Here is a 13,594-nt window from a genome sequence, read left to right on the forward strand (position 1 = left end):
GCTGTTTATTTTTTTATTTTTTTTAAGATTTATTTACTATATGTGTATACATACACTGTAGCTGTCTTCAGACACTCCAAAAGAGGGCATCAGATTTTTGTTACGGATGGTTGTGAGCCACCATGTGGTTGCTGGTATTTGAACTCAGGACCTTTGGAAGAGCAGTCAGTGTTCTTAACCACTGAGCCATCTCACCAGCACCCCTGGCTGTTTAAAACAGTGGTGGTGCACGCCTTTAATTCCAGCACTCGGGAGGCAGAGGCAGGTGGATTTCTGAGTTCGAGGCCAGCTTGGTCTACAGAGTGAGTTCCAGGACAGTCAGGGCTACACAGAGAAACCCTGTCTTGGAAAAAAACAAAACAGTAAAACAAAGGCCATTAAGAAAAAGTCTATACCGATCGATAACTTACAGTATGATCCAGATGGTCAAGCTTACCCTGTTGGATAAGACTTACTAAGTAATTGCATCGAAAGGACATAACTAACACTACATCTGGCCTAACAAGTGGGTTTGCTGCCTGTACACGGTGTGTGAGACACCACCCATGATTAACAGTCTTATGCAGAGCATGTCCTTTACCGAGGTACCTAGGAAATAAAGAATGGGACAATGCTTATAAGGTGTGAGTCTCAGCATCTCACAGCTAAGAGGATGGCTGTATTATCATTACTTGTATGGAAGAAAATAAAGAAAATGTACACCAAGTGGGACAGACTGACAACCAGGATCATAACCAGGCCTGGAGCCTAAGGAAGAGAATGCTTCAAAACCAAAGCAGCAGCAGCCACAGCGGAGCCCTGATAAAAAGTGAAGTGCCCATTGCTTCGAGGCACCAAGTCCTAAGAAGCGGGTCTGAAGGCGCATTACAGTGGTTTCAGAAGAAAAAGGTTCGTGTCAGAGGGGAAAAGGGCAAAAAACAGAGTCAAGAAAAAGATTTGTATTTTATTAAAAAGGTAGAAAAGGGGCTAAAGAAATGGCTCAGCAGTTGACAGCAAGCACTGCTCTTGTAGAAGACTCAGATTTGACTTCCAGAACCCACAGAGTGGACTCACAACCACATCCGACTCCTGCCCCCCAGGGGGTCGGATGCCATTTCTTGACTTCTGTGGGCTTTGCACACATGTGCTGCCCATAATACACTCAGGCACAGACACATACACATAAAATAAATATTTTAAAAATTCTGCCACGGAGCTGAAGACATGGCTCAGCACTTAAGAGCACTGCCTGATTTTCCAACACCCCCAAGCCATTTCATAACTGTCTGAAATCCCAGTTTAAAAGGGTCCAACACCTGGCTTTCACAGACACTAGGCACACATGTGGTGCAGACATACATGCAGGCAAAACATACATACACATAAAGTATTTTTTTTATTAAAATTCTGCCCAAAAAGGTAGAAAATGCACTCATTAAATACTGCTGCCATGAGCTTCTAAAAAGAAAATAATCAGTAACTTCAATAAGAAAGAGATAAGTAAAAGGCTAAGATAACAAATCAATTGGCTTGGTATGAAATGGGAGTTACTAGTAGGAGCTCCTCATTTGAGGAGTAACCGACATTTACACGTGTCACTTCCTGTGTCTCTACAGACACATGGTCCTTTATACTGAGGTCCTCATTCCATAAGTGACCTTCCACCAACATATCAGTAAGGATTTGAGTTACAAATACTAATTAGTGGTAATGACAGATAATTAAACTGCTTCCTCTCCGAGATAAAGATGCCAATCATTTCATCCACTCAATCCCCTAGACAAACAGGCCTAACGCGGATTCCAGAATGAACTGCCCTGCAATGTCTCCTCCAACCTCAGTAGGCTTTAGTGGACAGTGACAAACATTTAGCTAACTTCTCTCTGTAAACTGAGTCAGATCCTTGAGGATGAAGAAGCTATATGGACAAAGAGACTTAAAGATGAATATAGCATTTTACAAGGGTACTAAGAGTAAACTCACAGAAAGAAACAAAGGAAGAGATTATGTACTCTCATTAGGCATACAAAAAGAATGGGTGACATCTTTAGGAATCATTAAGTGAGGGGATAGCTCAATTGCTAAAGCGTGTGCCATGCATGCCTGAGGCTGAGTAACTCCCTCCAGCCACCCAGGAAAACCGGTGTATAAAAAGATGGGTATCTAATACATTCTGAATATCTGCTCTTATATCCTCATCCTGCATATCAAGGGAACTTCTCTTTACAAAGGACTAAAAACATTACAGAAAACCACAATCAACAAAACGCAGAGCTGTGAAGTCCAGTCCCAACAGATTCATCAACAATACAACTCCTGCACCCAAGGATCATTGTGAAAGGGGAGTGAGGGGTGGAGAGACTGTGAGAGCCAGAGGATCAGAGAGTTTGCTATGAAATTATGTCTCCCAGTAATGTCAGAAGGTACACCCATGAAGTTTCACAGAAATGACTGCCTAAATACAAGCGGAACAAGGATGACAACAGACACGCCTTTGTGGGCTGGGGTGAGGTAGCCCAGGCGGGGGAAGCATTTACCCAGAAGGTTACACCAATTGGTTATCTGATACCAAACAGTCAGCCTAGCCTTATACAGATTAAATAGGTGGTAGTTATGTTAAGAATATATACATGCACGCACACACACACACATCCCTAACAACAATTAATGAAAAAAGAAGTCATAAATTTGAAAAAGAACAATGAGGGATATATGGGAGGGCTTGGAAAGAGGAAAGGGTAAATAATGTAACTATATTATAATCTCAAAAAATAAAAAGAAATAATTTTTAACAAAGATGGTTGTGGTGTTGTACTTGAAGGTCCTAGGGAGGCAGAGACAGGTAGATCCCTGGGACTTGCTGACCAGCAAGCCTAGCAATAGTGATCTCTAGGTCCCACTGAGAGACCCTGTCTGAAAACCAAGTTGAAGTATCTTTAAGAATGACACCCAAGGTTATTCTTTCTCTAAATACACCAGCTCACACATACACAGGCACCTGCACACACACACACCCATCACACACAACTCCCCTCAGACACCCCCCCCCCCAGAATCTTTTTTCTCTTTTGTTGGAAATTGGTTCTAATGTTTGGTCTTATTTTGGCTCCCAAAAGTCGTGCTTTCATACCTGAGGATTCCTGCCCCTTACTGGCTTCGACTGATAATAAAGAATTGCTGTACAGCCAATGGTTGGACAGGGAGATGGGGCGGGACTTGTGTGGACAAGTGACCCAAGGATAGGGAAGCAAAAAGATGAAACTTACAGGCCTGCAGGCATATAAGGATCTGGGGCCACTTCTCCGCTTGGGTCTGGGGTAGCAGAGATGAAATACAGATTTTAAAAGATGTTAACTCAGGAATATCAGAGGGGCGTGTTTGCTAGTCATGGGGAGGTTTAGAAATGCCCAGCCATTCAGCTAGTCAAAGCATATCAAAATTAACCGGCATGTGTGTGTTTGTCTTTTATTTGGGAATCCGAGCTCTTGGGCAGGTAATGAGTGCGCAACCTGCCAGGAGCCAAAGCAGTTTAACTAGTTCACGGCTACACTCTTTATTTTGTAAGTATATAGTTATTTAAAAGAGAGTGAAAGAAGAAAAAATTAACTGTTCCTTTTTCAAAATGAAAAATGAAAAGCCATAAACATGAAAGAGATCAACCAGTGGCTCTCAGGTCCCACCGGCCTTACAGTACATTGCTGCCGAGTTGAGGCTACTGCTAAGAATGACACTACACAGCGTTTGTTCATCAAAGCCCCAGATAAAAACTAATGTTCTCTGTGGTAGTCAACCATGTTATGAGGACTTAAGTCACTTCAAGGATCATTTTTAACTTATGTCAATTTCTATCTTGTGTGCTATTGTCAGAACCTAACTGCCATTACCACGCAGTATCTGTGCAAATGCCTGGGAACTATGTAGCTCACATTCCCAAGGAAGTTCCTGTAATTTGACTTCAAACAGCTCCCTACGCGCACTTTCTAACGCATTCCCCTTGCCCACTAATTTGGGTAGGCTTCTGTTCTTATATTTTGATGCTACCTGAGCAATTCTAATCTGTTGAATTCTTTCTATAACTAAGAGTACACGTCACTGAAAGACAGCAAGTGCTGTGACTAGGAGTTAGGCCGATCTCTAATGGGATCACAGTTTCTATGACTAAGTCCTTTAATCCTATTAATATAATCTGCAAAATGAGGTTAATATTACCTACCTCATAGTGCTACTATGGGCCTTAAATGAGATAATGTATATTAAGTACTCACTGCTATACTTGGTACATACTTTTATAATTACTAAAAGTAATCATTAGATTGAGTCCTGGCTAAATGTAATCTCATTGCTTTCTATACTGCCATCTATTTTTATTTTTGCATGTCTTTAAAAGATATTATAAAACTTATACAGAGTAAACAAACAAAATCTGAGTAGGCTCTATATTAATTTCAAGCTGTTTTCAAATCTTTTATACTCACAAGGCTAGTGTGGTATTTTCAGATTGTTTGTGGCTAAATAATAATATTCCCAATGATAGCATATTACCCTGAAAAGTATTATCCCTCCCTCCCACCTCCTACAGCATTCTTCTTTTAAAATCTATTTTAAGTAGTGGGTAAGTCTTACTAATTACCGTTTAAGATAAAAGTTCTGGAAAGGCTAATGACTAATGGGCATGGAAGCAAACAGTACTAAAAATTTAAATGCCAATACTATATATAAAACATAATGGCTTTATATATACACTGTCAAATAAAGCCTGTGCCCTAGTATTAGTTTCTGGTATCACCTCCAAGATTTACACAAAGAACACATAGAGCTCTACATTTTCAGAATCAAAAATTTTTTTTTAAAAAAGATTTATTTATTTTATATACATGAGTACACTGTCACTGTACAGATGGTTGTGAGTCTTCATGTGATTGTTGGGAATTAAATTTTAGGATCTCTGCTCGCTCTGGTCAGGTCCCCGTTGAACCCCACTCGTTCAGTCCCTGCTCACTCCAGCCCAAAGATTTATTATTATTAATATATACACTGTAGCTGACTTCAGACACACACTGTAGTCAACTTCCCCAGAAGAGGAAGTCAGATCTCATCACGGGTGGTTGTGAGCCACCACCACGTGGTTGCTGGGATTTGAACTCAGGACCTTCGGAAAAGCACTCAGTGCTCTTACCAGCTGAGCCATCTCGCCAGCCCCCAGAATCAAATTCTTAAATCTAGAAAAATGTATGCTGGTCATTAAGAATGTACTTAATAAATAAATAAATAAATAAATAAATAAATAAATAAATAAACTGTAAAGAATCTTCTAATTAATTCCATTTCAGATCAAAATCTCAAAAGCCTCTTTTTCTCTTTCCTTTTGTTCAAATCACTGACAGATTAGATGGGTGCAGTGGTGCACGCCTAGAATCCCAATGTTAAGAGAGCTTTGTGAGATCGAAGCCAACCTCTAGTACACATGAGCAGCATACTCAAATGACTGACACCATACTGGTTTCTCATGTGGGCTGTAGATGTAAATGTATTAAGTCATGTGTCAAAAACTGAAAATGAATAATCTGGTAAAGCTATATTAGAAAGCCACCTGTGTTGGCTAGTTTTAAGTCAACTATCTTCAAGCTAGAACTATTTGAAAAGAGGAAACTTCAACTGAGAAAATGCCTCCATGGGGGCTGGCGAGATGGCTCAGCGGGTAAGAGCACTTGAGTGCTCTTCTGAAGGTCCTGAGTTCAAATCCCAGCAACCACATGGTGGCTCACAACCACCCATAATGAGATCTGATGCCCTCTTCTGGTGTGTCTGAAGACAGCTACAGTGTACTTATGTATAATAATAAATCTTTGGGCCGCAGCGAGCAGGGACTGAGCAAGCAGAGGTCCTAAAATTCAATTCCCAACAACCACATGAAGGTTCACAATCATCTGTACAACTACAATGTACTCACATACATAAAATAAATAAATAAATAAATAAATAAATAAATCTTAAAAAAAGAAAAAAGAAAAGAAAATGCCTCCATAAGATCCAGCTGTAGCTGTAAGATTCTTAGTGATTGATGGGGGAAGGCCCAGCCCATCATGGGTAGGGCAGTGCCCTGCCTGGGTCTGTGAACCTGGGGTCTGTGAGAAAGCAGGCTGTCAGCAAGCAGCCCTCCTCCATGGTCTCTGCAATCGGCTCCTGTCTTCAGGTTCCTGCCCTGTTTGAGTTCCTGTCCTGACTTGTTTGGAAACTGTAAGCCAACTAAACTCTTTCCTCCTTAACTTGCTTTTGGCCATGGTGTTTCACTGCAGCAACAGAAACCCTAACTAGGGCCCCACCAGACTGAGTAGTGGTAATAAACTTACATCTGTATAGAAGCAAACAGGTTTTTGTTTGTTTGTTTTAAAGACAAGGGTTTATGCAGCCTGGCTGGCCTTAAAAGCCTGCCTTTACGTCCTAGGTGCTGAGGTTACAAATGTGCATGGACAACATTCAGTTTCTGTGGTACTGCAGATGGCACTCAGGGCTCTGTACATGCAAGCCAAACACTCTACCAACTGAGCTACAATCCAGCTCAAAATCAAGTTTTAAAGTATTCTCCATCCATATGAGTCAAGCATGGTGAATTTTATTCTCCTTTTACAGAAACGAAGCTCAAGGTCATTAAAGTGAACATATGAAAACACCATCAGCCCATTCTACTTCCTCACATGGCTTCTCCCTTGGCACCAACAATGCTGTCTTCCTGAGAGCTGAATGATACATATGGTCAAATGGAAAGAAAGAAGATTAAAATGGGGTAGAGTAGATAAAACAGAAAAAGTACTTAGCTATATTCTGTATTTAAGAAGATTTTTGCACACAATACTTTTTTTTTAGAATTTAATCACAGAGATTGCATAAAAGGTTATGAAGAAATGGAGACATATTTTATTTGCAAAGTATCTGTGGGTATGCTTTTTGTCTTCTTGTTTTAAACTTCTGAGTCTTAGCAGCAAATTATAGCCTGCTTAAGAGACAAAGAATCCTGCCTGGAGTTGTGCCCTTGTGAATGGCTTCACAATCTTTACCACAGTTAATAAGATTATTAAAAAAAAAAAAAAAAAAGAAATGAGAGAGAGAGAGAGAGAGGGAGGGGGGGAGAGAGAGAAGATTCTCTTAGAAATAATTTCTAAGTCATAGAGACTTAAGCTTTTTAGAAACTTCAACAATACATTTCTGTTCACATATAGAATCTATACAAGGCCTTTTATTTGGCAAGGGGAAAAGAATAGATTAACAAGAATAATTATACCCCTTCAATAAAAGGATGTGAACAGGAGGGGAGATAGGAATGAAGGCTATGCATTGCAGGCAGCTTCAGGCATGGTTTACATAAGTACCATTTTTTCCCCCAAGTCTAGTACAAATGGAATAAACGCATCCAAATGAGAATTTATAATTTTCTGGTTAATTCCTGTATGGATACATGTATATATATATGTATGTATATAGATGCCATGCACATGAATGGAAGTTAGAGATGAGAGTTGGGGGCGGAGAGATGGCTCAGCAGTTAAAAGCACTGACTGTTCTTCCAGAGGTCCTGAGTTCAATTCTCAGCAACCACATGGTGGCTCACAGCCACCTGTAATGGGATTTGGCACCCTCTTCTGGTGTGCCTATAGACAGCTACACTGTACTTATATACATAAAATAAAAAATAACCAAATGGAAAAGCCATTTCCTTCCAGCTCTCTATTACTTTAAGGTCTATGTTTGGTATTAAAATGTAAAATAAGATAATTATAAGTTCTATCAGTATAAACTAGTATAATTAGGTTTTCACTGGTTTTCCATATGTTCTAATCTCTTGTATTATTTAACTTACCTGAACTTCTGAATTTGAGTCAATAGGCTGCAGTGAAAACCAAGTTTCTTTACCACTATGACTGCACAAGTCTTCTTTTTTGATGGCTACTTTTCCTACAGAAAATAAATAAAATGATGAGAAACCATAGTTTATATAACCTCATGGTTCATAAGCATTGTTATATATTTTACAGAAAATACTTTAATTTGTATGTGCTGATATAAAAATCCACCGTTACTCCTTTTTTTGAAACTGGATGTTGCTACGTAGCCCTGGCTAGCCTGGTACTTGCGATTTAGCCCAAGATAGACCTAAACTCATGGTAATCCTCCTGCTTCAGTCTTCTGAGTGCTGAGATTACAGAATTTAAAAATTTGTTTCTATAAAGTTTGTTTTCTCCTATAACTTAAAGAAGAAATGGCCTGTTTCTGCTTGCCCACTGGAAGACCCCTTGTGGGTCATTCTGAATCAGGGCATTAGAAGAACTCAGCTGGACTTAATGTAACTATGTTATGTTAGCACTTCCTCAGATTAATATTCAGGATAAAAAAACAGAATCTAAATGGCAATGCTATATAATTTTCCAGGTTGTGCAGCACTGTAGATGAAGTGCATGTGCTGTTAATTCTGAGCAGTAACACCTGCATTTAATAAGAAGTTATATGCTCCAGTTAAGTGAAAGGGCGAACAGTATCTCACCTATCACTAACAAATGTGAAAAGTACCTCAAAGATCATTTTATCAAACATTACTAAGCCAGCGCTACTGCTTTAGCCATCAAAGCTGCTCCCTAAAGCGCTTGTGTCTCAGGGAAAGAGGAAGTATGGCGAACAAAGGAGGATGAAAGGAGAGAAGCAGCAGACAATCTTCAGATGAAGCCTAGTGTGCGGGTGCAAAGCCCTTCCTTCCTCGATTTGATGCGAGCCCTGGGAAGCATCGCTTTGCATGTGACCAACCATTCAAAGACCGCACAAAAGCTCCAACAAAGGAGACACAGGGCAGTCTAAGACTAATTCACTTCTTTCCTGGTTTTAAAAATACTTTCCTTTTAAGTATCCCAACTGTAGGTTATGCCCCTTTTTTTTTTTATTAGATATTTTCCTTATTTACATTTCAAATGTTATCCCCTTTCCTGGTTTCCCCTCCAAAAAACCCCAGCTCACCAACCCCCCACTCCTGCATCCTGGCCCTGGCATTCCCCTATACTGGGGCACAGAACCTTCACAGGACCAAGGGCCTCTCCTTCCACTGATGACCAACTAGGCCATCCTCTGCTACATATGCAGCTGGAGCTATGAGTCCCACCATGTGTTTTCTTTGGTTGGTGGTTTATTCCCTGGGAGATCTGGGGGTACTGGTTAGTTTATATTGCTGTTCCTCCTATGGGGCTGCAAACTCCTTCAGCTCCTTGGGTACTTTCTCTAGCTCCTTCATTGGGGACCCTGTGCTCAGTCCAATGGATGGCTGTGAGCATCCACTTCTGTATTTCCCAGGCACTGGCAGAGCCTCTCAGGAGGCAGCTAGAGGGCTCTGGTCAGCAAGCTCTTGTTGGCATCCACAATAGTGCCTGGGTTTGGTGGTTGTTTATGGGATGGATCCCCAGGTGGGGCAGTCTCTGGATGGTTGTTCCTTCAGTCTCCTCTGCTCCACACATACTTTCCTTTTAAGTGTCCCAACTGTATGTTATGTCTTACAACATAATCTTACTTTTAGTCCAACAGTTGAAAACATCAGAAATGATAAACTTTTATGTGAAGCTGTATCAACTTTAAATTATCAAGTGAAAAGGAAGATAGAAAAACAAACAGAACAACATATATGCGTGTGTGTGTGTGTGTGTGTGTGTGTTTCTTTCTGGAAACAGGTGGCGATTATACAATTGTCACACTGTGTGATTTCAAATTTTACAAATATTTTATCTTGATAATCCCAGCACTAGGCCAGCCTGGTCTACATGGTGCATTCTAAGACAGCCAGGGCTGTAAAGAAAGGCCCTATCTCAAAAAAAGGGGAGGATGGAGAAAGAATTTCAAATTTGAAAAACACCTGCCAAGAACACTACATAAAACTTCTATTTTCTTTACCCAGGATTTCCAAAAATCTTATCATTTTTCTTATGTTTTGCTCTGATATGTGCATGTGTATGTGTACAATATGTAAATGTACAATGATCCCTTCTCTAAGTCATTAAAAAAAAGTTTTAAATATAATATACTTTAAAACAAAAAATTTTACGGTATATAACTTATACCTTAATAAAGTTGTTACTTAAACTGTTAAAAACATTACAGGACTGGTGAGATGGCTCAGTGGGTAAGAGCATTGACTGCTCTTCCAAAGGTCCTGAGTTCAAATCCCAGCAACCACATGGTGGCCACAACCACCCGTAATGAGATCTGACACCCTATTCTGTCGCGTCTGAAGACAGCTACAGTGTACCTGAGAGAGGGGAGTTGATCGAAGTGAGCAGAGGTCCTAAAAATTCAGTTCCCAACAACCACATGAAGGCTCACAATCATTTGTACAGCTACAGTATACACACATACATAAAATACATAAATAAATATTAAAAAATATATTACAGTTTTATGTTTATCTCTTTATAACTTAAAACTCAAATTACAGATATATGTATATATGTGTGTGTGTGTGTATGTATGTATATATATATATACATGTATTTTTTTCCCCCTGAGACAGGATTTCTCTGTGTAGCCTTGGATGTCCTGGAACTCACTCTGTAGACCAGGCTGACCTTGAACTCAGAAATCCACCTGCCTCTGCCTCCCAAGGGCTGAGATTAAAGGCATGAACCACCACTGCCTGGCTTTTCAGATGTATAATTTAAAGAACAAATATTAAAGTACAGAACCAGATTTGTAGTAGAATGGCAACTGTAGCAATAGTCCTCAAGAGACTGAAAATCCAATCAGTCTATTAACACACAAAATTCAAAACACAAAAAACTTTAAACCTATGAATCTGTTTTTTTTTTTAATAATTTGAGTGAAATCTAATACAAAGATAAAAAAACTCTTTGTGTGACAGTTAGAATTGTAGAAAGTGACACTAGAAAAATGTACTTCAGGGTTTTTAAATTGAATTTTAAGATGAGAAATGAAGGGAAAACTGAATTTATTCTGAAACTGAATATGCACACTGATAGCTAGGTACAGAATATAGGCATTAACTAAAAGAAAAAAACCAAATATTCCTTATACTACCTAAGGAAATTAGAGTGAAAGTCAAGTTATATATTCTCTTGGTATGTTTCATCATCGATTGCACAAAATTCCTAGGAAATCAATACACCTGAAATGGCTGAGGATACAAATAATGAAGTACTTAAATTTAGCATGGCAGTAATGTGAGATAATTATAATTCCAATTTTCACTGACTCTACATTAGAAGTAAATTTTAAGGGAATGACCAAGAGCTTGGTACTTAAAGAATTCATATATATATGTACACACACACACACACACATACACACACACACATATACACACACACCTGCCCTATAGCTGAAGTTCTTATCTTCTAGCCATTCCTTTCATTTTACAGATTTTTTAAGTGAGTATATCCTTTCTCTCAAAAAAGGCAGAGAATATCTTGCATACAGTTTTTAACACCTTACATTTATACAGTAATATTTTTAGTTTCTGGTTGTTATTAAGACCTCATCACACAACAAAAGCCCTTTGCAAATGCACCACACTCCCTGCCCTAGCATGTAATTTTGGGAGGATTTACTAAACCAGCTACGGTGGAACATGCTTATAATCTCAGTGTTCACGACACTGAAGCAGGAGAGTTTTAAAGCCAGTCTGGGTGAGTGGGTATGGGGGAGAGGGAGACAGAAAATATGTTTCATTCATATATAGTCATTCATTCATTTACACGTATATGAATGAAGTTGTCCTACATGAGCATGCATGTGTACGCACATGCACACACAGAGACAGACAGACAGACAGACACAGACAGACACACACACAGAGCAAGACAAGTCCTCAACTTTAAAAGGAAGGGTTTTAAAATATTTTATTTGGATGCTTATTCCTTTGAGCAATTCATGCCCACATTCTAAAAATCACATTGGTGCAATTACAAACAGTGATTCAATTCCCACCTTGCCTCAACTTAAGACTATTTACCAAGCGTGTGCCTAAAAGCCACACAGGAATGAATCTTTCCTACTATATCTTTCAGATCACAGGAAATACAACTGACACCTTCATCTTCCCAAACAAAGGACAACCCAGACCCCGGGTATAACATTTCAGAAAGCAAATTATCTGCTTATGCCCTATGGTTTGTTTTTAACTACAAAACGTTTTTCTTAAAATTAGTATTTGCTTTTTAATAAAAATATTTGTTTGGTTTTCTTTTTCTCTAGATGGGAAGTCTGACTCTGTAACTCAGAGAGCCTGAGATGGACAGCAACCCTCTGTCACAATAGAGAGCCTGAGATGGACGGACGGACAGCAACCTTCTGCCACAGTCTCTTGGTGTGAACTTCCATGCCTGATGGGTTTTACTTTAATAAGCAGATATCAAAGGTGACTTTGAGAAATCATAGTTATTTATAGCTAATGTGGAAACATATATCATATTTGACTAAGGAACTAGCAAAGGTCTGTTCACAGAATGTCATTTAAAGTGAATGTCCCAGTTTTAAAAAAAAAAATCAATGAACATAAAATCTAGAGAAAAAGATTAGAAATGTTGAACATATATTATCCTGCAGTTTTTAACACCTCCTTACTTACAGAAAGAATGAACAAAACACTAATGTAATTATAAATAATTATGAATAGTACCTACCTATACGAAGATCTCTTTGTAAAACATTTTTATCATAAACATAAAAAGACAAATACTGGAAAGTTCTTGGAATTTCAAAATAAAATTCTTCACTGAAATATGGACTAGAGAGAAAAGAGAAATCTCATTATATTAAATAATATATATTTATTATCACTATTAAATATTCATTACTACCACTATTAAAATGGTACCAATAATAAAATCACATTCAAATTTTACTTTCAACAAACATCCATGAAATTATAAACTAAAATTCTTCAGAATTTCAAACAAATTCTATACAAATCAAGGTGAACTGAGAAGACTTTAGGTGCCAAATGAATTCTAAACATACAGCTTTGCAGAAGGTCCTGTGAACAGAAGAGTTGGTACCTGCCTAGCCATGCTCACCCAAAGCTGACATGAATGAGAGTCAAAACAAAGCCATTCGTATTATTATCTAGAAAGATATAACCGGCAACAGCTGTATAATACTGAATATCTAAAATGAATAATGCTATATAAAATATTTTAATTATATTAGAAATAGACCATTAAGTATTTTTATTATCTTTCCCGAGTTAATTTTGAATTATATATAATCAAATCTGATCTATAGAGGCTGGTGGTCTTTGATAAAATTACAAACCTGTGTAGCTTCTACCTCAATCAAAATATAGAATACTGTTACCACCTTCGAAAGCTGAGCAGTGGGGGTGGGTTCCAGAGGTTAGAGCCTGGGGGCTTGTGTATGCTATGCAAGTATGTAAATGTATCTTTTATTTACCAGATACAATTGTTGCTTCAGAGGTTTACTGTTGAATAATCTCATCTGTTCAGCTTTCTGAACTCTGGCTGGCTGGTTCGACTCAGCTGTTCTGAACCAAACTCCTCTCCAAGCTGACTGATTCAAACTGGCTCCTCTCAGCATCTGACTGAATTGCTCTGCTTGGCCTCAAACTAACTCT

The 13,594-nt window shown here is 38.7% G+C and overlaps 1 protein-coding gene across 3 annotated transcripts in view; it reads right to left on the minus strand.

Moving 5' to 3' along the window:
- Positions 1-13,594, minus strand: part of Rasa2 (RAS p21 protein activator 2) — a 194,616-nt gene that overhangs the window by 59,408 nt on the left and 121,614 nt on the right. For all 3 annotated transcript variants that reach the window (XM_085827928.1, XM_085827927.1, XM_085827929.1), the window contains 2 exons: positions 12,645-12,748; positions 7,835-7,929 (listed from right to left, as the gene is read on the minus strand). In XM_085827928.1, coding sequence (XP_085684054.1) covers positions 7,835-7,929; positions 12,645-12,748 — 199 coding nt within the window. The remainder of the gene's footprint in view (positions 1-7,834; positions 7,930-12,644; positions 12,749-13,594) is intronic.

Source organism: Mus caroli, unplaced genomic scaffold, assembly GCF_978045245.1.
Source record: "Mus caroli unplaced genomic scaffold, Mus_caroli_1 scaffold_11, whole genome shotgun sequence".
Taxonomy (NCBI): Eukaryota; Metazoa; Chordata; class Mammalia; order Rodentia; family Muridae; genus Mus; species Mus caroli.